The sequence below is a fragment of the Athene cunicularia genome (genome assembly GCF_003259725.1).
Source record: "Athene cunicularia isolate RWA chromosome 2 unlocalized genomic scaffold, athCun1 chr2_part1, whole genome shotgun sequence".
Taxonomy (NCBI): Eukaryota; Metazoa; Chordata; class Aves; order Strigiformes; family Strigidae; genus Athene; species Athene cunicularia.
In genome coordinates, this window is record NW_020799095.1 from 79,246,948 (window position 1) to 79,273,861 (window position 26,914).

Genomic DNA, 26,914 nt, shown 5'->3' on the forward strand with positions numbered 1-26,914 from the left:
TATTTACACATTAGTTTGGAAACTTGCTGATACGCAGTTTTATTCTACACAGATTTAGATCATCATTAGGGTGTTTTTTATTATTAACCATTTAATATTTAATATAAAGACATGATTAACACCTTCCTAGTTTCTACCTTTCATGACACATGTATCCAAAAGATATTCTCTAGACATCATTTCTTTCTTTCCAAAGATCCATTCTTTTGTTCCCTGGGTGTTTCTACTTCCCATGCAAATCTGCTAGACTTTTATGCTTGGGCAGAATATATTATCATCTTATGGAACATTTTGATTAGGTGTATATAGTTATGGACAAAAGATACACACAATTTTTCTCCTTCTCTTCCACAGGTTCTCTTAGATGTTAATCTTTTATTACAGCACAGGGTTATTCATCATCTCCCATCTCAGACCTGTCACTAGCCATCACTGAAGTGAGTATTCCTCCTGGTCCATTCTTTCTACGTCCCATCTCAATCACAGTTCTGCAGAGGAGGTCTGGTAGACTCCTCTACCTCAGTTGCCTAAAATATGTGAAAGCCGTGTTAGCTGGGAGCTTTTGCATTTGTTAATAAACATATGAAAGCTTGAAGTGAAAGGACATCATCCCAACATCCCATTTCCCTCTACTCCTGCTTTTTTTTTTTTTTCCCCCCTATTAAAGATGCATAAAGATGCAGCCACAGGAACTGGGGAGGAGAGCTAGAAATGTCACATGTTGAATAGTCAGTACAGAGTCTCAGGAAGCCTAGTAACATTAATTCTGAAGTGACAAAGTTTACAGAGGGAGAGTGGAATTAAGTGTCCATAAATTTTAAGAGCCAAACTAATGGACATAGTCTAAGCAACCTTGGTGGCACTGTTGAATGAAAACCTCTGTTTAATAAGTAGTATCATGAAGAAGAGCAAGAAGTTTGGATCCACTAAGAACAAGTTAGTGAATTATATGAAAAATATTCTAGTGACTTTTGATCAATTGTTTGAACAGTTCTGGAATATTCAATATTCTCTCAGATTTTCACTTTCAAAAAGACTTCACTGCCCTCCTGGAGTTTAAGAGAACATTCCTCTTCAAAGACACTTATCCTCGCCTCTAGGGAAGATTCAAATGAGTGGGCCTGGTTAGCTTTGAAAAACAGAACATGAGGGAAGCCAAGGAAAGGATAAGGGAAAGAAAGAGTAAAGGGAGAAGATAAAGAACTTCTGTTTTTCAAATTTCAAAAACCCAAGAGGGACTAGTCAGTGAAATTAAAAGAGATCAGATTAAAAACAGACAGAAGGAAACACTTTTTCACATGATGTGTGGTTAAAACTGCAGAAAATAGAGTTACCACAGGAAGCACTGCAGTCAAGAACTCAGCAAGATTCTGATGGGTTTGCAGATGTATAAGGATATCAAACATATCAAGAGCAATTTAAAACTGCTGGAAGGCACATGTATTTCTTCAGGGAAAACTGTCCAAGCATTTTAAAACTGCACAAAGAAATGTGCTAATCAGAGTGAGATACAAAAAAAAAGGTCTCTGCAAGATAATGCACCCACAGGATGCCATTAAAGAAATGTCACCTCCTCCTAAATCCTTTGCATTCATTCCCTCTCCCTCCCTTTAAAGGAACAACACAGAAAGCCCCACTGAAAGACCGGTTTCTTTACAGTACTGTCAGATGAAAAGGTGTCTGCCAGCCATCTCCCCAGTATGCTGGCATTTCAGCAGCCTTCAGCTTGTTCATTGTATCTGGAAACGTATATTCACCTTGAAATTTATATACCTGGTTCTACAAGTATCTGGATTGTTTCTAATTTTCTGAGCTCTCATTGTTTTTAAAAGCAGAAAGTGCCATATGTAGTATTTCTGTAATTTCCCATCCCGCTTTTTCACATGACTAAGTAGGCACAGTAATGATGCTTGCTTCCTGTTATTTCACGTTAACTCACGTTAACCATACCTGCACTGTCAAGTGTCAGAGAAAAGAAAATCTAAAAACCGTGAGGTTATGTCCTTTAAATGAAACAGTCTGTTAATGGTACAACTGAGTGCAAATGAGGGTAAAACATAGGGAGGTGTTAGAAGCAACTTAATGGTTGTGTTTCCCTGACACTGAATTTATAGCCTTCCTAAACAATACACTGCTGTGCATTTTTTTTTTTCTAGGATCTCTTTTCCATCAATTTTAGCCCATTACTGTACATCCTGTCCACCAAGCAGGAAGAGATAATTCCCTTCCTTTTTGTAGCATCCTTCTATGCATTTTAAGATGTTACTGTATCCCTTGAACTCCAGATTACATGACAGCATTGCCAACACCAGTGCTTGACGTTACCTTAGCAATCAGACAGTAAATGGTACTTGGTATATAAGAAAAAGAATTTTCTGAAGCATAAGGAATGTCACAAACCCAAGTTTGGCAAGACTGGCTTAAAACTCTGAAATGATAATAATAACCCTCACGGTTATATGTATTCCAGCTTCTACTAGAATGCAGAGTTACTCCTACTATGGCTTCAGCTGTCTCCAGTGTTAAGATCAGAAGAATCCCATGTCCTCTCTCCTTATACCCGTTTCAGTGACTGAAACCTTTCTGCCATATTTTTGTTCAAACCACTTCAATACCTACCTAACCTCTCTACTTCATACTCAGTATTGTAAAGATAGGCTGTATGTAACAGACTGAGAGATACATCCTCTGTAAAGACTGATAGGTTACACAGTATTGGAATCACATCTTTGCCTTCAGGTCACCCCCATGTTCCTACAACCAGACATACAGCATGACATTTCACTGATGGAGAATCAATGGAAAAAAACATAATGTGCTATCATGAACCCTCACTTCAGCCATCATCTTCTTAGAGACATGATTTCTCTAATTGTCTGCCTTGGAAAAAGCAAAGAATAAAATCAGGACTAAGGAAATACGTCTGACATAATACAACAATAACAACATTAAACTACATTTGACTCCCTATAAACCATCCCATTCCTCTGAAAACACACAACAAGAAAGAGTAAAACTAAAAATCTATTACACCTTCACAAAGCTCAGCAAACTTGCTCTGAATTTCAGAAACATGTATTCCTTTCAAAAACAAGAGGAGGAAAATGGTATAGTGTAACTCAGGAGTAAACTGTAAGGGCAACCTTTTAAGTGTACGATGCTCTTGCCAGCTATCTGACAAAGAAACTAATACTAAAATCCTGATTTATCTTTCAAGTAATGACTATTTACCATAAGATCTCTTATGTTTATTTATTTGTTGTGAATAGATGGAGATCAATCTGCACAGGATCAAGAAAGAAGGTGAAAAATGTACAATAAATGATTTGTTGCATTCAAAAGTTTTCCTGCAGGAAAGATCTTTGCCAAGAGATGTAACATGTAACCAGCATGAACACTGGTTAGATGGGGAGACACTCAGAGGAACACTGGAGGCCTGTGTACATGCACAGGTAACATACTTAGTTGAGCTGAGTAACAGGACTGTGATTAGGATACTGTTGAAATAAATTTAATTTGTTGTATGGGTTGGACTAATTTTTTTCACTTACAAATGATGGTATTACAAAATACTGTTGGCCATACATTTTTGCTGGTTATGCAATATATTATCTGTGGTTGAAAAAAACCCCATAATTTTTGGTGCCTCAGAAGAATGAAGTGACCACTTTTTTATGTATAATGGAAGGAAGAGAATAAGAAACATACACTAAAGGGAGAATATGGGAAAGACTGAAGCACCAGAGAAGCTTCCCAGGGATATGCATCAATTGACCATCCAAAGAAACTGACAACTTTATACAATCTTTAGCAATTTTCTTTCCATTAGTGTAACAAGTCACCATCTCAAATGCCATTAACCATTCCCTCACCAATTTTTCTTGGCTCTGCACACTTCCCAAGAAACAGAAGTTCAACAGAAGTGAGCTGACTGGCAAAAGGGGAAGGCAAAGTACATCTCAAGTTTTCCTCACTTTCACAGGATTAATGTGTCAGTTTGCAGCCACTTTTGAAAACTGTCTGTCTTCTTACTCCTACTAAACATGAGGTTTCAGCAACCTCTCTGTTAACAGAGCTTTTATATCTTCTGAACAAACAGCTGAAAGTTCCATCTACCTCAGTCCTGATATTTCACTCTACTAACTTAACAGTATGGGACAGGAGAGATGACAGTCTGATTCACCAGTGAAGCAACTGTTTTACCCCATTATGTACGCAGAAAGGACAGTCCCTGTGCCATAAACAGAATCTCTACAAGAGGACAAGCCCAATGACAAATTTACAATGAAACAAGGAACAGAAGAACTGAGTTTTCAAATAACTTTTTTCCTGACCAAATTTGAGAAGGTTTATAAAACTCCCTTGTCAGCTGGGATTCAGCCCTGAGATTGCCCCAGGATGCCATCATTCAGAGCTCTGTACTGCCGTCCCTCCAGACTGCTTCTCTTCACCAGCAGTGCCCTAAAGTCAGTTTTGAGCAGCTGTTAAGAGATTCTCTTAAAAATGTTGTGAATTGCAAAGTTTTGATTTTAAAACACTTCATGAATTCTTGACTATTTCAACAAAATTGGGTTAAGCACATGTCAATTAAAATAGAATTACATTTAGCATATTATGCTACATTTCTAAATGCTTACTAGCTTAATACTTAACAAATTCTGCAGACTTGTCAGATTGGATTATCTGGTGAAAGTACAGAGGTAACTTCATGTTCAGACATTAGTGAGTTTATCCTTACCTGTTTGGAGAATTCACTCCTTTCCAGCTCCTTTGGAAACAGGTAGTTTCTGTAGTTCCCTTATGTTCTCCTGTCCTGTGAGGAAGAGGTCATCAGCTAAAGTATTTTAATCTCAAGAAATTTCTAGGGCTTTTGCAGTAACTATCTGGTCTTCTTTGCTATTGTGCCTTCCCTGCACTTTTTCATTAATCATTAACCACGTGTAGCACTATGTTCATTAGCTTTATTAGTCACTCTTCCTCAACAAGGGGAAAAAAAAAAAACCAACCACCTTGTGAATTCACTCGGTGGCAATGCACAGGCATTAGGATAGGAAGGACTTTTAATCACAGACCCTCAAGTGAAAATACACTGGGTACCAAGGAGACCGGGAGCAGAGTGAGCCAACCGCCCCAGCAGATCCTGCCTTCGCCGATTTGAAGCCAGGGAACTGCCCTGATGAAAATGTTTAGACAACCGACATGTCTGGCGGTTCACGCTAGATGGCAAGTGGGGCAATTAGAGACGCACCAAGGCCAGGCCCCCGGGACAGCGGCAGCCCTCGCCGCACCCCGGGGCAGCCTAGGGGCTCATGTGGACACATGTACTGGATCAGATCAAAAATCTTTATAGCTCTTGTCCAATACTTAGTGGTGGACATGGAGTGAATAAAGACTACAAATACGGGCTGTTAAGTAATGATTCTTCCCCTAAAGACTGCTCCTGGCACATGGTGACATGTGGCCCACGGACTTCCAGAATGTAGTTAACATCCATTACCTGAGTTTTCTCTGTCATGATTGTTCAAGCCCTTTGTGAACCCATGTGAACTTTTGCCACATGCTACATTTTCTGGTGGAGAACACTAGAGCTTACATGAGTTTATGAAGAAATATTTCTGGGTTTTGTGAACTGGGCCCCTGCACACTTCAGGTGATGCTCTGCAACTTTTGTATGGGAAGAGATTGGAATCGAATGTTTGTATTCTTCTCAGCTGTCTATGTTTTTCTAGAAGTCTAGTATGCTACCCTCAGTCCCTGCTTTCTAGTTGGCTGAACTGTCTTACTATATTTGATTGTTCCTCTGAGCATGCTGCTTGCGCTTCCTTGTATCCCTTTCAACTCTTGTCCTAGGAGTTCCTGCTCCCTTATCCTTTCAAGGGCAACAGCTTCTAGAATTTTGTTTGTGAAGGTGTGCATATAAGCAAGAAGATGCAATGCCTTCTTAGGCACACTCTCTTCTCTGAAGTGCTCCATTTCCTAGAGCAGGTCAAAGGCTTGTTCCAGCAACTGATTGTATTTTGAGGCAAACTTTTATGCCTTCAACAATCTTCATTGTTGTTTAGCCAGCCGTTTTCACAAACCACACAGTCTTTAGGAAAAACCAAATTAATTAATTAATTCTTCTACCCATCAATTCTGTAATTATCAATTTGTTTTCTTCCATGACTAGCTGTGTTGTGAGGTAATTTTTCAAGAAGCTCTAATCCTCACAGTTTGCCTCGTATGGTTTTGTCTTTGGACCCGATTCTGAAAGTACTACATTAACCTGAAAAATGAATTGGTCATGCAAAGCACATCAATATCCTGCAGTAATTCAACAACAAAGAGAAGCATTACAGAGAAAATCAAACACTGAAAAGGTCTAACTAACTTTAAAGTATTTCAGAATAGGATGTATTAGCATTCTTTGTGGGACAATGCATTGTGGGGCAAATTGTACATTTTCAGTACTGAGCTTAGCCACTTGCTTTAACCATTCTCATAATTGTTGGCAGGACCGTGCTTTTACCTTCCATTTCTCTTGATGGCAGTTGGACAGACTGTTTTGGAGGATGGGCGTGTTGTTATGAACACCAATTCCATAGCTATTTCTCTGAGAGCTCAAAATGCCAATCCTCACACCTCTGAATGTCTTTCAAAAGGTAAATAAAAAAAGTGTTTATGTAGGACTCATCTTCACAAGTCTGAGGGAAGAGGAGGGGAAACTGAGTCTAAGGGACTGGTGAGCAGCACTCAGGCATCACCCCGGCATCACCCCACTGTCTTCACTGTGTTCCTATTCACACCCAAACCATCACTCGAAGAATACCACCAAAGTAATTATTTTCTCCATTTCCCTCCTGACTAGCTCTTCTGAGCTTTTTTCTTAAGAGTTATACCTCTGACTGAAGCTGAGCTTCAGACCCCATAAACCCAGGCTGTACTTTGACTCAGACCTGACAGCTGTGTTTAGAATTTCACCTTCCTGTTCCCCAATTGTGGCAGGGGGATCTTGCAAAAAAACAGATGGAAAACACCTGATTATAGCAAAACATGCAAACCTGGGTAACCAAGTGTTGTAAGACCCTGTTAATCACAGCTCAGTGTCTTGTGAAGAACCAATCTTTCTTGCTAAAACATCTGCTAATATCTGTGCAAAATGATGAGCAATTAGAGCTGAGTGTCTTTGGGCTAAGAGTTTGCAATGTGAGTGTTACACAAACGAATCTATTTTGAAGTCTCAGATGTGACTAATCGCAATATCTAATGAAAATCATATAGCTCTTGGACACAGCTGTGGTTATATTAGGTTTTCAAATACTAATTAAATTGTGCTTCAAGTTAAGGAAGGAAGACCTAAGATTTAGGATGCTGAAGCTACCCAAATTAAGGCAATGTGGATATTTCAAAGGAAGATATCTATTTTCTCCATCTGCTGATATTGTTACTGAAGTTTCCAAGATGTTAGATAAACAATGCCTGAGACACAAAGCAATATACAAGCTGGACATTAACAAACCAGATTAAAGCATCACTAAATTAGCAATAACATAAACCCAAAGCCATCTAAAGTTCGACTTACTTGAAGGGAAATGGCTCATCTGCTGATGTTTTTCTCATCTGGTTTTGAGGGTACAGGCTGAAGCAGCAATGTGATGTTAAACTAAACCTAACCTTAGGGTTGTGTGTATCAGGATAAAAGTGCTGCAGCCATATGCTGTAAAACACTTGGCTGATACAAGTATACTCAGGTTCAAATGCATTTAAGCTGTTTCCCCAGGTGAACTTCATGCTAGAACGTTTCATGTGGGATCAGACATCTGACTGTGTTGTCCTGCAACTAATGTAAAACCTTCTATGAGGCAATTAATTCGAATCTGTACCATATACCATTTCTGACCCAGACTAATTTTGTACTGGTGATGTTCTGACAGCAGAGGTACCTGCTGTTAATGTCTAGGGCCAGATTTCACAGGTATCATTTTGCATTTGCCACAGCTGTGGGCAGTTTGAACAAACATGCGGACAGTACTGCCCTGCCCTTGGGCAGGCTTACCAACACCTTTTTACACTGCTGCTTTGTTTTCATGCCATCTTCTCGTTTGTTCCAAATGTAATATATACAGTAAAGTAAGGTGGGGTTTTGAGGTTGATTGTTTGTATTTTACAGGTTTGTGTAGAATTATAGTGCTCGACTTTTAATGGTTACAGAGGGGGCCAGTTTCAATGTCAGCAGTTTCCTTTAAGCAATAAATAGGCATGTTCAAGCCCTTCTTAAGCAAGATGTTTTCTTTGTTCAACTCAGTGAAAGAGTTAAGTTGCTGCATGCAGGATAGTGAACTCTAAGCACTATCTCCAGATAGAAAAACTTTCTGGGAATACCAAAACCCCAAATAAGTACTCATGCCCCAGTTCAACAGAAACTCACATGAAGATGTAGCATGCAGAAGCCAGAGTGTGACTAAGCCTTTAAGTGGAATGCATTTGATGGCTTCTATGGATTAGCAAGGCAGATACAGGGGAGGATTGTGTCCAACAAAGAAGTGAAACATTTCCAACCGTATATTATTCTATCTACCAGAAGAACCACCAATCTCCTCCCCCTCTAATGGCTTTTTTAAGAAAAAAACATATTTTGTGCAGATGTGCTTTTCCACACAAATGCTGATGGACCACTCGAATACAAGGATTACAGGGATAAAGAATTGCTTTCTGAAAGTACTCCTGAAAGGTTTTCTGATCCAACAGCTATCAGGCCAATAAAGTGCTTTATGCAGAGGATACATTTTCAGTGAGTTATAGCCTTGTTTTATAATGCAAAAGATGCTTATGGTGTATTTCCTGATTTGATTCTAGCAACCTTCTGAAATTATTATCATAGCAGAATATCCCCCATAATTTTCCTCAAACAAAAGGGGTGCACAAGTTCTTTTTTTTAAAAAAGGATAGTCTGTCCTCATAGGAATCATAAGACAGAACAGCCAGAATAAAGATATCCTGGGGATTCTGATTTCCTCTTAACTCTTCTGAAAGGGTGTTAATATAACCCACCCCAAATAACTCAAAATTAAGGCAAGAGATTTATGGTGTACAGATATATCCAAAAGATGACATTCATTCCAATATAAAATGAATAGCATTGTATTAACGTTTATTTCTAATTACAAGAAACAGAATATCAGTCCCTTATTTGTACAAAAATACCTGAAAGATTACAATTAGGTTCACAAGCCAAAAAGCTATTTACAGTATGAAGCAAAGCATATTGAATAAAGGTTTTGTCTCTTAAGTTAATACCTTTTGCATTCCCTGAAACTTTAAACTTTATTCCATTTTACAGTCACTAAATCTTGCATTGTGACAATATAATTTACGATAAGCAAGTCTTGCCACTGGAAAGGTGCATTGATTGGTCAAACTGTCAGGTATTTAGTGCAGAAAAGATAAGACAAAACATCTAAACTGAGGCACGTGTTTCTTCAAGATTAACAAATAAAAAGTTTTTTGTACTTTAACACCTATCGTAACATAACTTAACTAGTAACCTCATTACCAAAATGGTTTGGCATTTTCCTTCTCAACATATTCAAGATTGCTACATGAAGTATTTATTTAGAAAATAAAATCACAGGCAAAAAGATAAAAATTCAACAGGCTCCAAAACAACCCTGAGCATCCCCTTTACATTCATGTCATTTAAATACAAAAATAAGAGTCAAATGTCCTTCAGTCCTTGGTATTCTGAGCTGGCAGCCAGCTGAATCTGTTGGAAAACTAAGGTGGTATTGACTGTTTTCCAGCAGAAAGAAGACAAAGCAGTGATCTGCTTAAGTAAGATTGTTGCCACTTTGAAGGTGGTCACTTTCTCAAAACAGCTCACTTTAGCTGGGAAAAGTACAAAATACTAAGTCAACCATCTACATACAAAAATCATGATTCATAGTCAAACTTTTATTCTCAATTTAAATAAGATGCAAGGTTTTTTTTATAAATATGAAACACTGCAAATACTATCCGCCTACTGGGAAAAATGCATGGTTGTCACTAAGCTATGTAAACAGAAAAACTTAAAACTACAGCATAAATGGTCTTATTAAACTGGTAATGTAGTCAATACAAGTATCTTTTTTCTCCTAATAGGGGCCAAATAGAAGCATGCAAAGTGAAGTCAGACTTAAGTTAGCTTAATTTCAAGGTTTTAAAATACATTGTCTAGAAAGCAGGAACACTCATTCACTATGTACAATTAAAAAAAACAAAAAAAACAAAAAAAACCCAAAAACCAGAAAAGGCGTCTACTAAAAACAAAATCAAGTTTCTTCATTTTTAATATCTAGACATTAAATGGAAAAAAAAATACTAAATGTGTTCTGTAAACTAAAATACAGTGTTTCTATACCATTGACATAGTTATAAGCTGATATGGACGACTCAGGCAGGTTATGGTTTGTCTTAAGCTATTCTCAACACTACATGAAGACCTAAAGGTGTAGGATTGGTTTTCCTTCTTTATCCTTTCAGATGGCTAGGATTTCAAACCCAGTGGCAAATATGTTAGTAAGGATGAACTAGCCTGCGTAAATCATTTACCATCTTAAGAATGCTCCGTTCTGCACTATGCTCTGCAAGTTCCCAGGGTGGAATGCTCCTCACTGTGGCTAACTGCATCAAGTACTGGGAAGTTTATTCAGTAACAGCTCCTGCACCAACCTGCGTTGCTAAAAGAATGGTATTTGCAACTGGAGGATCAAGGTGGGGCTTATCTAACTTTAATACTGATTTATCATCAGAAAGAGTTATTGTGTAAACATTAAATAACTGATTTAAACATTATCAATAAAGTAGTTCCGATGACAAACCAGCACCAGAGCAGGATACACGCTTGTCTGCCATAGGTACTGGTGTGCTTTAGCGTGTACAACACGGGGATCACCAGTTACCTCGATGGATGATATTGCCAGCAGCTAGTTCACAATCAAATGTGTTTCCATTCCCAGTATTTTCTTTCTCACCATGTAAACTTTCATGGCCCTCCAGAAAGCAGAAGGGGTACAGTTCTTTTTATGCCCTATCCCCCAGGAGAGTTTTGTGTCACTGTAGCTTTACTATATGGAAAGAGCTCTTTGAAACAGTCTGAAAATTCAAGGAGCTATAAAGCTAAAAACACTGTTTTATTTTTTTTGTTTGTTTGTTTGTTTTTTTTGTTGTTTTTTATTATTATTATTTTGTCATACTAAGACTACCCGCAGAAGAATCTTCTCACAAAAAATGGTGGTTTCAAATACAAGTGTAGTCATTCAGTCCTATTCTATTTAGTAACAGTAAGTTTCCTCAGGAAAACAGTCAAAAGGCTGTAAAAAACAAACCACCACTCCAATAATAAAAATTTGTGCATAGAATCTAATACAGTCTTTGCATGACTGGATGCCACTAATATGCCATCAACATACTACAGCCATAATGCTACAAGTCAACAGAGAGTACGTATATGGTGGTATGTTCTTTTAGAATTGTATCCTCATTGCTTCTTGAAAGACATCTGCAGATCATCGAACCTCAGGTCTCCAGAGAAGTTTTGAGACACACGCGCGCACACACACACACACTTCTTGATTTTCTTCTAGATCCTTTTAGGCTGAAGCATTCCATACATTTTAGGGTGCAGATTAATACCCAACTCCTGCATGAATTTTAAAAGCCACATCAGCTCCTAATATAGGCTGCATACAATATCCGAAACAAAGTAGGAGTGCAAAAAAAGTGATCAATACAAAAAGTAAACACACTAGTCTTAATTGTCAAGATTATTCCAGGGCAAGAGTTCTTTTCAAAGATTTCTCTTCACACTTGTTCCTGTTAAGTGGCCCAGCCAAGATAAGTTTCCAGTTTTGTTTCAAATTTACTCATGGTTTTACATACCCTCCCCCCATTTTTGGGATGCTGGGACACTCAGCAGCAATCACTCTTAGGTGTTAGACAAACCAGCAATCTTGGTCTGTTGGCACCTGTCGAATCCATCCCTTTCAGAGTCCCAAGGTGCATAATATTTTTATTTATTTTTACCAACTTACAAATCTGCCAATTCCCCAGTGTCAACGTTCTCTTACAATTACTCTTCTAGCAAATCCAGTCTTCAGTGAGAGTCAGATTTGAGGTCATAAGGCCACTCGGATGCAGTGGTGTTTGAGTTTGCAGGGCAAGACTCCTTTGTTTAGTTGATAGAATTCAACAAGCTGGATTAGATCACTGAATTTGGTGTTCCCATCATCCAGACTGAAAAATATCTGTCCATCATCTTCACACTGGAGAAACAAAATATCCCTTTCAATTTAGACAGCACATGAAGACATGCAAGCATGGCAAAACATAAACAGTAAAACTGTGTGATGTAAGATAAGTGATGGGCATTGCCCAAACAATCTAGTCCCAGAGATCTTCATGAAACCACGCACAGCACTAGAAAAGAATGCATGTTAATCCATCTTGAAAGGGATAAGATCACAGGCAGAGTAATGGAAAGCTGTAGAGACAGCACTGGTCTTCATTACATAAAACAAAAATAACCCTCAAAATATGTTAACTGTTTGTAATATTGGCAGGCAAAGCAAGGTAAGAGGGTTTGGACCAATAAAGAGGTCTACATGATCTTAAACTTCTGATGCTCTTTTTGATCAAGACAAAAATCAAATAGGTTCTTGACATCTCAGTGTAATGTTATTTTAAGCTCAATGTTATTGGATAGCTTCCAGAATAAAATTTCTTAAAGTTTCCTTAAGTTAATTTACGTTTGCCTAACTGATAGAGTGATGACTGGCACTGTTTTTACTGTCACTCACAGAGAACAAGTTCTGTAAATTACTTCTATACCTAAGTGACTTAAACTAGTTTTCCAGACAATGTTAACAAAGAATTTTAATCAGACATTTGAAAATTCTAAAGAATACTTGCTAATGGGAACATCCCTGTTAATTACATCAGTAATTTGTAAGAGGGCTCTTCAGATGTTGGCAAAGATTTATGATTTTAAATTTATTTTTTTTAATCAGTATCAAAAATAACCTACTTACCGGCAAGATTTGAAAATGCTTTATTTTTTGATGATGGCACAGCGTAAGTACAAATGCCTTTGGATTGCTTTGGCTGTCCCGGAGAAGAAATAGTCTAGGAAAGAACATTTTTAAGGACACACTGAATACCACAATCCATTTCTTCATAAATAATCATAACTACTAAGTCCTTTCGTGCTATTGCCTAACTCTTCTTTAGTTGCATTAACAGATGATTCCATAACTGGCAATTTGCTTTCCATTTTTATACCATGGCTATGCAACACTAATAGATGAAGAAACAAAAAGTGAAAGATACAGGGAAGTAGTTCTTCCCCTACAAATGCATGTATGAGGCTTTTTTCAAGGGTCTCTCTGAGCTTTCCATTACTGATATGTACTCTCATGAAGAAAAGGTTCTCATTTAACTCCAAAGCAAATCTGGGTTTCTGCAGATGTGAAAGTAATACATGAGAATCTGTTCCCACTCTCCAGTATCTTGCATCAGTTTACAGAAATCCAGTGTTAGCAAAACTATGTTTAGGTTAAATTGCACAGGAACAGCTCAATGCTTTATTAAAATGACATCAGTTAAGTAGCATCCACGTTATCAAGACGGGGAAAACACACACTGATTTTCCTCTACAACAGCCACAGCATTTTTCCCTCAGCATCACTCGAAAAGAATATACTTTAGGAGTATAGCTAGCAGCATCAGTACACTATGTAACTGTCACTTTTAAGTTGACCCACAAAACTGAAGTTCTAACTCAAATGGTTAAATACATACTTTAGAAGAGGAGAAAAAAAATGTTTCCTCCCCATGACATTTATGAAATAAGGAAGGAGAACCTCTCCATGCCACAGGAAACAAGAATATACCTTTGGCATAAGGCTCACAGCACTAATCACCAGTGGATTTGTGAGATGGCCAAGCACAGTACTGGGGCAGGCCTCAAGCCCGCTTAATTGCTAACCACTAAGCCAGGACCACACTTTTCCAAGGCTGAGTTGCAAGAACTGCTTGTAGTCTTATGAATCCAAAAGAACTTACTCCAGCTCCTCAGAACTGATTGAGAAATGTCAATACCACAAAAATGTACCCTCACAACCAGGGTCAGTCCAATACTCTGAGACAGGCACGTCTTGCCACCACTGGAAACCATGCACGACTTCTAAACATTCCTTTTAGGTCCTAGCAAGTCCGGACACGTGGAAAAGGAACCAAAGACTTCAGACATTAGGATCCATCTCAGGGAGAAAGATCTCACCTGACCTGTGGTCCCTGCAGTTCATGCAGGTATCTCTAAATTATCTTTCATCTGGCCATTTCAGGTAACACATGGCATCATGAACTGGTGGCACAAAGTAAAGCTCAGCAAAACCTCTGGCAAGCAACAGGCTGGCCACACAAATAATGACTCTAAAGATAGATGCATCCTCAACCATAGTTTCCAGAAACAAATGAGAGGAGTATCAGGTGCATGTATGCATTGCTGAGTATTTACATGAGATGTCAGAAGATTGTTAACTTTCTACCTTCTTTTGTTCGAGAACACACAAAGCAGGAAAACATAGGCAAGACTCTGTCCTGGAAACCGTGAACTTTAGATCTCCGAGTACATAGATAACATGGTTCTTTTGCCACTGCTGACTGACCTTCCTACAGCCAAACTAACCAATCTTCACCTTCTACAGTAAGCTGGCTAGGCACAAATTTAACACCACCTCAAAGATATTAACACATTTATAAATACACCAAGAAGGATGAGCCACTAGATTCCTAAGGCAACAAGTCAAAATGAGCCCAAGAGTGTAAAGAAGATCTGTAGTGTGAGAGAAGTAGAAACCCAGCAAGTCAGCAGTGCTTTCCTTTCTCAGCCTCTCTTCTCTGTTTGACCTGCTAGGCTAAATCCCAATAGCCTTAGCTAGAAAAAAAAAACAAATAAAAAAACCACCACTGCGGGATGAATATGTACATGCACTAGCAACTTCTATTTCTCTAATCTATTTCATTCTTCACAAAGATTAGTGATACTCCTGAATCAGAAAACGCTGAAGAACGGTTTGAACTTGACTGTCTCCTGAGAAGCCAACATGGAAGTTTCTACCTTAACCTTAACAGTAGTGAGATTAGTGAACTGAAGGCAACCATGCTCTTCCCATCCTGCAAACAAAGAACTGCTGAATGCAGTTTAAGCAATTTCTCTTCAATAATTGTAACTACATTCAAATAAAGGAAACAGAGATGCTCAGAAGATGATAAAGTCTTAACTACAGACATTTTAGAGAGCACTGGAACAGGTACTTTCATTTCTTTGCTCTAGAACAGAAACAAATAGTGAGAATTCATCATTAACTTCTCTGATTCATGCAAAATAGCACATGGCTGATTATAAATTTGTGGGCAAATGGCTAGGAACAGCTTTGCCTGAAAAATATGTCCTCAATGCAGATTAGAGGAATTAATTGTTTTCAAACTCTAGCATTCTCTAAAACTTGATTGCCTCTACTGGAAAAAAAGAAAAAAAGGTTAAGTATTCTTAGTATTTTTCAAATTAAGAGCTGGAACCCACTCCTACACACACTACTCTTGACTTTTTGAAATCGAAGGTTATAATGGGACTACTCGAGAATCAGGTTACTCAGAAGCACTCACAAACCTCTAAACCCTTACAGCAGAAGTTGTGCTCTTGTCTGTAACACTTACCATCAGATCATAAATACTAAGCAACAGGAATACCTACCCATCTACAAGCCCTTGTTGCTTAATAATCCTGTGAGATTCTTCTCTAGAGATTCTGCCGTGAAACCAGTGCTGTGTCCTGTGAATAACTGGGAACAAGAGGAAAAAGAGGGAAAGAGAGGATGGTTAAAAACAGTAATGTGCAACAGTTTTTTTCCACACACTAAATATTTAAACATTTTAAAAGTGAGTATAGTTTTGTTATAGAATATAAAATATCTTTCATCAATCTATATAAAAATGAATCAATATGAAAAAATGCACCAGCTGTTGCATCTACTTAAGATATCGAGTAGACAGGCATTATCTCCATGTATTTTCTGATTTTCAGATGTATGATTAGGTTAATGAGGGAAATCTCTTGTCATATTGCCTTTTCACAGCTTCTTGAAAATGTTGGGACCAAACAATTCTTAAAATACAATGTATAAGCTAACAAGTTTGAACCAAAACGACTTTGAACCAAGTCCCTTTAACTCTCAAATAATGAAAAGCACTTTAGCTCCTGCTTTCAAGGGTGGAGTTAGCTCCAAATATTTTTATGTTTATTGTTTTACTGTTTTTCAAATGGTACTTTTAAATTCTGTTCAATAGAATAGAAACACAGAATAGAAACAGACAATAGCTGTGTCTCCTCTAAGTAGTCCAGGATATTCCTATGCAATTTCCTATTATTTTAATACACTTAATATGTCAAAGAGATGTTCAGGCCTCACATTATGGGCATCTGTATTTTACATTATTCAGTTATTATGGAATGAATGCTGTTCTGAAGACTCATTTTTACTCTTTAAAGATTAACAGATCACTCTTTGAATTTCCTTGTCTAAAACAAAGAATTTACTTCTGGATTGTTTGAAATGGAAACATTTACACAGTCTCTATTATTTTTGTAAAATCTGAGTTTCAAAAGATTAATATTGAAGAAAAGCTTGAGCATGCCTTCAAAGGTAAAAAAGTTCCTTCTACTATGTCTCTGTGTTAATGAGATAATGGCATGTTAATGGCAGAAGCTACCGATAAAAGTAAACACTGTATTTGACATGGAGGCATTAACACTATATGGCTGCACTGTCTCTATATGGAATATAACTTTTATTTACCCAGAGAGGCCTCTGATACTACACTTAAAAACCAGCAGAATTTACCTGTACTCAGTGTGGAAGGATGGAGTGGACTTTGGCTACCCAAGATGTTCATTCTTGTGCTACGTTTCTATAGAGAAAATGAATTACCGTTAAATCCACATTAAGCCTCAACAGATAAGAATTAGTGCACATGCAATACAGATTTAATTTACAGGAAACTGGGGGCTAGGCAAGTTTAATGCAAGGATGAGAAAAAGAAATGTAACTTTGAAGGGGGCTAATCTACAAGCGGCAGCTCATTTCAGTTGGCTTAAAACACAAGCCAGATGTTAATGATGAAAGCTCAGTATCTAAAAAAAAAAAAAGGAAAAAAAGAAAAAAAATGACAGAAAAAAGAAAAGTCTGATATGTTTCTGCTCAGGCAAAACACCAGGCACTCAGTAAATCAAGCAGTATTTCCCTCCCATACATAAAGCACCAGCTAGTGCTTCAGTAATGACTCCTATTCCCTAAGAGACGAGCATGTGGGAAAACTTGTACTGCAGCTGTCTGTCCACAAGACACTATAAACAAGTTACATCAGTTTTCATTGCAAGAGGTCCTGCCTCTTGTATATTCTGCAATTAAACTTACTGGGAGCAAGCCATTAGTCAGAGCCCCAGCCTCTTCCATGTGGGGAAGCATTTAATTTGACATATTCCTCCTCAGAGACTGGTTTTGCAAACTGGCAGTAAAGTTCTGGTGGGTCTGCTTTCCCCCTCAACTTTCCTCTGGACACTAGGGGGACAGAGAAGCAGTGGTAGAAGGTTGTTGTGAATGTGACAGTTTTGCTAAAGATGGATATTGACTTTCAGATCTGCATGCTTGCAGTGTGATTGCTTCAGGTCGGAGCTAAGCTATACTGTGACCAGCACTGCACTAACATCATAGCACACTCTTGTGTTTTGGCTCTCAACAGACACTTACTAATTATAAAAACAGAAAAGAAGAGAAGATAGCTACCCTCCAAGCATGTCCTTCTTCCAAGGCAGCACTCTGTGCTTCAGCAGGATTTTCAATAACTCTTCCTATTTGCCCCGAAAAATCCATTGCTACTAGTGAGTTTTCAGATACACTTCTCTGAAAAGGAATTTTCACTTGTTTCAAAAAACAGGGAAAGAAAAAACCAGCTTGAGAGTTTTCATTTCAAAATGTTTTGGTTTCAGAAGACTGTCCACAGTTATCCTTCAACAGCACAGAAAATACATCTCGTTTTTTTTCCCCCTTCCAAAAGATTCACAGACACAAAAATAGATGGCTTTTCTTTTTAGGCCATAGGGAAAGAAGAAGATTCAGAGGCTGAGAATAATATCTGTATTGCTCAAGTTGCCCACTTGCCCTATTACTATATTCCAGTCATTTTCAGGGCCAGTTGGGATCCAAATATAGGATCTTCACTTTTAGATAGTTAACAGTCAGCTCTTGGCCCAACATATTTTAGGAAATTTACGTGTTAGTTTTGCCAGACCTAAGCTGGCTTCTGCAGAGACAGCCAGATGTCTCTGTACTGTACATCTCAAAGCGCCTGACGTATCCAAGATTTTTCAATCATGTGGATCATCTAAGCCTAAGATAATGGAGAGCCAACCACGTAAACTGCACTCATGCGAAACGTGAACTTTACATTGATTTGCTACACAATGCATTTACATTTCTTAGTGTAACATTTTCACTTTTAAAATGCAAAAGCAAATGTATTTTTTCCAACATCATACGTTAATGAGGTAAAGTTCATTACTTACTACTGGTGTGGAAAAGTGTGGAAGCATGGCTTTTCTCTGCTGGGGAATTCTGTAATTCTGATACAGTAGCATTCCATACTGCCAACAGAAATGCAAAGGACATTATAATTCAACTATATACCCTTGGTAAAAACCTAGTGATTTCATAATACCACTTACACTGGAGCAAGGTGCCACCAGTTTATTATTTTCATGATGAGAAGCTGTCCCAAAGCAATCTGCATTGAGTAACAGTGCTTGGCAGGTGGCAGTCAAGCAGTAGATAGGCAGGACAAGTTTTATTTAAAAGACAGCATTTTTACAAGCCTGAGTGAAATACACAGGTAATTTCTGCCATTCTCAGCTATCACCATGTTTTCCTTGTAGAATATAAGCTTTCACGCGAGGTCAGAACACATATACTAACTCCCCCTCTTTTTACCCTCCAGTAACGTGAACTTAAAAAAAAATTCTGCCTAAGACATTCAAACTCAGTTTTCATAATGATAGAAAATAAGAACCTTTCTAATTCATTAGCTCTTTTAATAAATTTCAGCAGGAAATAACACTTCTGGTACTTTTATCATCCTTATAAAAATAAGGGGATTGAATTCCAGTCATGCTGCTCGTTGAACGTGATAAATTTTAGCAACACTAGTAGCTACGATGGTAGGAAAACACCTACTCAGTGCCTTCCCTAGAGGCACAGCACTGAAGTATTAGCATCATTGCTTACTGAATGTTCTAATGCAAATAGGATATGTAATTTTGTAAACAGGTTAATATACGACTATGGAAAGCTAAATCAGTGGATTAATAAAAAGAAGGGTCACAGCCGCAGCCTTGTGGCACAGCCTTAATTTTCCCTGACTATACACCTTTTTTTCCCCTACTGTTAACTGCCTAAGGGTGAATTTTATATGCCAGTATACAGCAATTACTGCCACACAGTACCACTGTTGCCACAGGTTGCACTGAAAAAAAAAAAAATTCCTCTGAATGGTCACACCAAGATGCATGTCTATGTATTTGGTAAGAGTAGATGATTCTGTACACTGTGAAGGTTTTTCTTTGCCATTCAGGAACATTCGTGCCTCAACCAGTACAACTAACTTCTTCAGAACAAGTGGTATGTTCAGGCACAGTTCAGTACAATTATATAATCCTCTATTTGAGCACCTTCCCCACAATGCAAAATTCTGTGTAAATACGGAAAGTAAAGGACAGCTGAGAAGAAGCATTTGGAATTGGCTGGGGACTAAAACTCTTGACATAGTTGTTAGCATGTATTGAACACGAGTAAAATCAAGTAACTGGAGAGTGGATTGTGATAGACAACAGAGGTATCAGCTCCACAGAAACAAAATATGCATCTTGTAACTGGGATTGCTTCTTGCATCCTGGCCCAATCTATGGCTAGTGCACCTGCTTGTGTAACGACTTAAAAAAGGAATTTCTGTACTGCAACATAGCATCTCTTACAATTAACAAATGAGATAATATTTAGAGAGCATTCAGAGAGATGTGCTTTGGTTTGGAGGGTGACCACTTAATGCAGACAGAGAACAAGCATTACATTTTCATACCCCCAGGCCTAGGAGTCTGATTTGCTTTCCCTACACTTACAGGGTTTTGCAGGATGGACAGTCTGCATGGGGTCAACAACAGGTAATTGTAGCAAACTTTTGTCATGCCTTGAGGATAAACAAATGAGATAAACTTGTTTGAAAGGGAGGGGAGAAATAAACAATGCTTATAAAGCAATGGGAATCTCTGCAGCTTCTCGTACTCAATGGACCAGTAAGTGATAAAACCTCACACACTTTCTGATGCACCCACTCCCTTTCAGCTCCTTGGACACATGCTGCAGGAGTGCATCCTCTTCAGCAGGTGGGTGTAAAACACCAGTGAAGAAAATGGCATTTTGGCAGAGAAGGGTGTGAAGGCTTTGCTGATGTGGGCTGCTACTTAGGCAGGAATGACAACTCTGTTCATTGGGACAGAGAGACCAAGTGCTAGCAGCACCCCTGGGTTACACGTCCCATTTTGGGCACATCCTGGCATGCAGCAGCCACCAGCAGGACACTGGCGTGCTGACCTCAGTGGCTGGAGGGAATGACCGTGCCCTCATTTCCAAATCATCTGTTTGCTACAGAGTGCCAAAGCTGACTGAGCTCAAGGTTTTCCATCCTGCTTTGCTGGATGTGTATCTAGTATCAAGTATTGTAGTACCACTTCGTGCATGCCTCTACTATTTTTTTATCACTTTCTGTATATCCCACTTTGACACAGAATAGGATAATTGCATGGAAGAGAGGTGGGATTTTCATGGGTACCGCATTATCTGTTACAGATTTATTATATATTTTTTTAGATATGTGTATATTCCCTTTAATACAAGGGAGAATATAGCAAGGCACAGACTAGAACACAGTAATTTTCAAGGCAGCATCTTCAGGGAAAGATTTAAAACCAAACCAAACCAAAACTTCTGCACATTTCCCTATGAAGATCCAGAGTTCTCCGCTTCAAAGAGCACAAAATAGTCAACCTTCTCCTCAGTTTCTTTCATGCTGATTTTGTTTCAAAAAAACTGTGAAGCCTCCTACCATATATAAGAAATCTCATTGTTTGCTCTCAGATATGAATAACTTTTACCCAGAGATAGGGTTGATTATTTTTGTTACTTTTTTAATAGAACCTTCAGAAAACAAAAAATTGCAAAGGCTCTAGATCACACTTTGTTCTAGTTAAGGTAACCACTTACCATTATCAAAACATTTTCTTTAGCTTTATGATAACTTGCAAATACCTTGTTAAGTGGGTTTATTTTCATGTATCATAAATTTGGCTCCAAAACTAAAATTATACTTGATTTGTATGTGGAAAGAATTGAGCTCAGTCCTGTGCTTAAAAGCTTAGGAGAGACAGGTCTACCAGGCATTTTGCTCTTAGCTGCATCATTTTGGAGGCAGATGATTATCAAGAAGATACAGGTATTTTCTCATGAACAAAATAATGAATGCAACTTAACTAACACGTGTAGCTCTATTTGTATAAAAGAGATTAAGTACCTTGAGGAGTCGAAAGGCTGTCATCCAGCACGTCCTGCTTTGCTCATCTTCAGCACACAACAACCTCAGTTCCTTAGTTTCATTTCTCACTCTGTTGGGCTATAAAGTGTAAGAGAGAAGTCAGCAACATTCAGCAGAAAACCAGCAACATTGTAGATTTACTGCAGAGTAAAGGCAGGTACAGTATTAGTCTCAGAACTGTCTAGAAAAAGCTCACACTACTCTGAATTGAAGTTCAGGAGAGATCGAGCATACTTGGAAAGAAATTACTTTCTCAGCTGGGTCCAGTAAGGCCAGAACCAAGGGGTTTGGTGTTTTGTCGTGTGTTTTGGGTTTTTTTTTTGTAACTGTGATAAGTTTTAAGAGCCCCCATTTCAAGATGAAGAACCAAAGTTTCTGTAACTGAAGGGCACTGAAATTCTGCTTCTATCAATTCAGGATCTGTCCCACAGCTGGTCTCTATTCTCTGAGGCAAACCTATGTTGCCTAGCTCTGGAACAGGAGAAAGGAGACCACTGCTGTCAATAAAACCAGCTCCCAGCCTTATTTTCTTCTCAGAAAATTACATGGAGCTTTGGAATACTTTCCAAACATCTCCATCAGCACAACAGTTTTTAAAATCCTCAAAGACAACTGCTTATTCTTATTTCCAATTTCCAAGACAATCTTCTTTAAATAAATGCAAACCTCTACCCCACGATAATGGTACAATTACACCCGATCAGACTGTGATCCTTTGTATATAGTTTTGGTACTCACTGTCCAGAGAAACGTTCCTATTCAATTAGAGTACTTGGAAAAAAATTTAATCTGTGAGGTGAACCAAGGCCACCTCACAGGCACACCGTGCTTCAGCACTGAGCTGATCTTGCACAGAAATTTTCCAAGCCAAAGGAGCACCAGATAAAGTGTTAAAAGTGTCACATAAAATGATGGCAAGATTCACAGGACATGCCTGCCAAATGAAAGACGTTAAAGATCAAGTCCTCATGACAGAAATGCTTGCAGAGTTTTACATACAAATCTCGTTTAGCTGGGGGTTGGGGGGCTCTGAATTACCAAGATCATCTTAAACTTTGAAGAATTAATGAGAAGAATTACCTTTATACAGAATCCATACTCTGCAGGGGCATTGTACAACTTCTTGCCTGCTATCAACGAGAAGATATTGCTGTCTTCTAGGTCAGCCAACAATTGCAAATGTCTTGGCTCCTGGGGAAATGAAGTATTTTATCACAGGTAAGTGTTAGGATTTTGGAAGATCTTGCTGCAAGCTTTGCAGTCTCTAAAGACCAACCTCCAACAGAGGGCACTGTACGAACACTGTGCTCCTCTCAGGCAGCCTGCAGTGGACACCGCATGTCACCTTTTAAATATCAGCCTAATAGCAGAAAATGCATTATACAAGAAGCTGACAAAATGCTTATTTAAACACATCACATCAAAAATGGCATATCCTATTACATTGCTCCAGCCTAATCTCAAAGTTAGATAGCATTAAAATATTGTTTAGGGTATCATTTAAACTAAAATCAGGAACGATGTGCTTGGAGAACATGATTTCTCTTGCCAACCTTGTTAGCACGACTTCAGCTTCCACAATTATGTTGTCTGGTTAGTTTGGTTTTGTTATATAACAATACTATATAGCTGTTTTCATGCACTGAGAGCCCAGGGTCATTCGACTATGGCTTGCTTATCCTTTTCTATGTGATAAAAAAAGGGAACACTGTGTGCAGATATTTAAAAACCAGCAGAATATAACCACTGTAAAAGTAGAAAATGCTTTCACATGATAGTACTGTGCAACTTCTTTTTTTAATCTTACCTTGGAAGTTCCTTTTGTAGAACAATAAAGTCCTGATCTCCTCAAACACACATACAATTTCTTCCATGATTTCCTACCCAGCTCTTTCACATGCAAGAATCCTTGAATTTCAGGGCAGCTACTGGAGTTTAAAAAGTTCTGTTGGAGAGGAAAATGTAAATGAGGATTGTGTCCTATGGATGGATCATAAAATTGTCACTGTATTTGCAGAACAGAGAAGCAACTCACTTGGGGTGCAGTTTCACATTATGCTTAAACTGACCTACATGTTTAAACTGATTTATGACCAAAATGGGTGTTCCTCTCTTCCCATTATGTCTACCTGGCTAACTCCTCCTGCCAATGACATTTTCCTGTTCTCTGTGTCGATACTTAAATATCCAAAAGGCTAACCATTTCTCTGTATCCCCATTCTTCTTTGACTTGGCCTGAAGGGACACAAAGTAAGCTTATTATTTCTTAAAATAATACCTTGTCACAACAATTCTGGCAAGTAGTCTTACTTGGAAACATTGGCCAAAATCTGCAACTTTATCCTCAAGTTTTAGAATGGGAACAGCCTATTTCAGGATTTCCCACATTGAAGTCTTATATAGCACATGCACCTGTCCCAAGACAAGAGGTATGACAGACAACAGAATATTTAACTCAAAATGAAATACAGAACAGCCAAGTAACTGTCAGCAATTATACTAGACATCAAGATCCAGAAGCACTTAAGTTCTTGACATAATTAGAGGGACCACATATGGAATCATTTGATTTGTGATACAGCAAAGGAAGTAAGTATTAACTATGGTTAGCGAATTGATGGATTGCTCCCTTATTACAATGGGCCAGATTTTTAAGTGACATAGGGCTTGCTCAGTAAGTTAAATGCCAAACTAATAAATTCAATAGTAGGAAGAAAAAAATGCATAAACCTCATTGGCCTAATGCCTCTGCAATTCTCAGAAGTTTTGTTTTAGTGTTATTTGACAAGACAGTACCCACAGGAAACAATGCTCTGTGTCAGAATTCTTAGTTGCATTAAAACTTGATATTTTTTTTCCAGTCTTCCTCCCCATCTCATCTAACGGAATGGAAAAGAACAGTCAATTTTCTCACTATTTGTCCTATGAATCCACTTCTCAAATGTGAAAGGGAAAGACCAAAAGGAGAACATATTCTACCTGTCCAGCTACATAAATCAAAGTAAACAAAGATGCAAGCTTTTTTGCTTATCTGAGCCAGGCTGACACTAGGGAAAACAGATCCCCGTGTTTTTAAGTCTGTCTGGTTAAAATACCATCTCTTAATGCAGTGTTGTGAGGTGATATTTAATACTCTCCTCTATTTGGTGTATAATTAAAACCAGTGCACTTCCAAAATGTTTGAGCAAGTTTGAGGTGGCCTCAGATGCAACATGCTTAATGACTTCAGGAAGCTTACCTTCCACAAATTCCAACTATCATTGAAATTATGAAAAATGGTTGCATGTTTTTTAAAAGGAAGGGGGTACTTAATGCTTTAAGGAAGACTGTTTTTTATGGTTAGACAACAAATCAAAGAGAATGTACCCATCCTCTTGTGCTATGACTTAGTCTTCTCCAGGACTGTACTTAACTGAGCCTTCCCAGAAGCAAACTCTTGTAATCTCACAAGGTTCTAAGGTTTTCCTTTCCCTACTGACTGAGTTACTCTAAGTTCGAAACTTTTCCATCTTCAAGAACATCTTGCTCTTTTAGGGAGTCCAAACCAAACTTGATTCTCCATTTACACTCCATTTATACCACAGTCCAAGGTATGAACACCTCTGTTCCTACCAGTCTGTGGCAATACCTGTTCACACCAGTTTTGTCTCCTGATTGCAACCTCATTGCACATGGCTCATTTTTAATTCCAGAAATTGGTTTGATTTTTGTTTCATTTCCCAGCTGAGAGTGGATCCTAACATTTTAAATTCTTCACAGTGAACCCAGAGCCAGTATTCAATGGATTTTGAAGGGGTTACAGGACAAAATGAGTGCACTAGTTCACGTCAGTGGAAACACTGTATTTAAACAGAGAGTGCATAGTTGTAAAGATGCAAAATGACAGAAATCAAGCTAAAATCAGTTATTTGTATGTATATTTTCTTCATGTATTTGTGCCTTCTGCTTTATAATTTTCCTGTTATTTGTGCTACTGTCTTTGAGGCATCACGGTCTTATTTTCTTAATATAGTACTATTTTAATAAACTGTGTTAATTTGGCCTCGTGAGTTGAATGTTCGCTATTTGTGAAAACAACTAAAGTGAAAAAGATTTAGACTACAGGGTTTAGATCAGAATGCTTAAATTGAGAAGTTTAAGTGAATGAGTTACTGGTTGGAGAGTAAGCCCACCCTTCAGCTCCATCCTTGGAGGCCAAACAACTGTGCCACCACCACAGCTCCTTCATGAGCAAACAAGAAACTGTAGAGTGACACCAAAACTTCTGTATAAACTCAGTGCATGTGCCACTGCCACACAGATTACACAACTCTAGTACACAGAATCACAGAATTGTCTAGGCTAGAAAAGACCTTGAAGATCATCCAGTCCAGTCATCAATACAGCATTAACAGTTCCTAACTACACCATATCCCTCAGCGCTATGTCAACCCAACTCTTAAACACCTCCAGGGATGGGGACTCCACCACCTCCCTGGGCAGCCCATTCCAATACCCAACAACCCGTTCTGTAAAGAAATGCTTCCTAATATCCACTCTAAATCTTCCCTGGCACAACTTGAGGCCGTTACCTCTTGTCCTATCGCTTATTACTCGGTTAAAGAGACTCATCCCCAGCTCTCTGCAACCTCCTTTCAGGTGGCTGTAGAGGGCGATGAGGTCTCCCCTCAGCCTCCTCTTCTCCAGACTAAACACTCCCAGTTCCCTCAGCCGCTCCCCGTACGACCTGTGCTCCAGACCCTGCACCAGCTCCGTTGCCCTTCTCTGGACACGCTCGAGTCATTCCATGTCCTTTTTGTAGTGAGGGGCCCAAAACTGAACACAGGAATCGAGGGGCGGCATCACCAGTGCCGAGTACAGGGGTCAGATCCCTTCCCTGTCCCTGCTGGCCACGCTATTGCTGACACAAGCCAGGATGCCACTGGCCTTCTTGGCCACCTGGGCACACTGCTGGCCCATAGTCAGCCAGCTGTCAATCAACCCCCCCCCAGGTCCCTCTCTGGCAGCTCTCCAGCTGCCATAACATATATGCATAAGGTACATAACACTGTAATTTAGTTTGGGGAGCTTTAAATGGGATTACTTTGCAAATACTACATACAATTTTCTGTAACTACTTGCACTTAATTCTTGGGAATGCTTTTTCTATATAAAAGAGCAGCTAGTTGGCTGAACCATGGGAAAGTTGGTCCTTACTGTT

General features: G+C 38.6%; 1 protein-coding gene across 1 annotated transcript in view; it reads right to left on the reverse strand.

Annotated features, from left to right (window-relative positions):
- Positions 1-9,104: 9,104 nt before the first annotated feature.
- Positions 9,105-26,914, reverse strand: part of GRB10 (growth factor receptor bound protein 10) — a 137,488-nt gene continuing 119,678 nt past the window's right edge. Inside the window, exons 9-17 of the mRNA XM_026842156.1 lie at positions 23,522-23,659; positions 22,795-22,905; positions 21,694-21,792; positions 18,641-18,718; positions 17,862-17,978; positions 16,920-16,986; positions 15,773-15,860; positions 13,047-13,140; positions 9,105-12,281 (exon numbers count right to left, since the gene is read on the reverse strand). Of these exons, the coding sequence (XP_026697957.1) occupies positions 12,135-12,281; positions 13,047-13,140; positions 15,773-15,860; positions 16,920-16,986; positions 17,862-17,978; positions 18,641-18,718; positions 21,694-21,792; positions 22,795-22,905; positions 23,522-23,659 (939 nt within the window). The 3' untranslated portion in view covers positions 9,105-12,134. The remainder of the gene's footprint in view (positions 12,282-13,046; positions 13,141-15,772; positions 15,861-16,919; positions 16,987-17,861; positions 17,979-18,640; positions 18,719-21,693; positions 21,793-22,794; positions 22,906-23,521; positions 23,660-26,914) is intronic.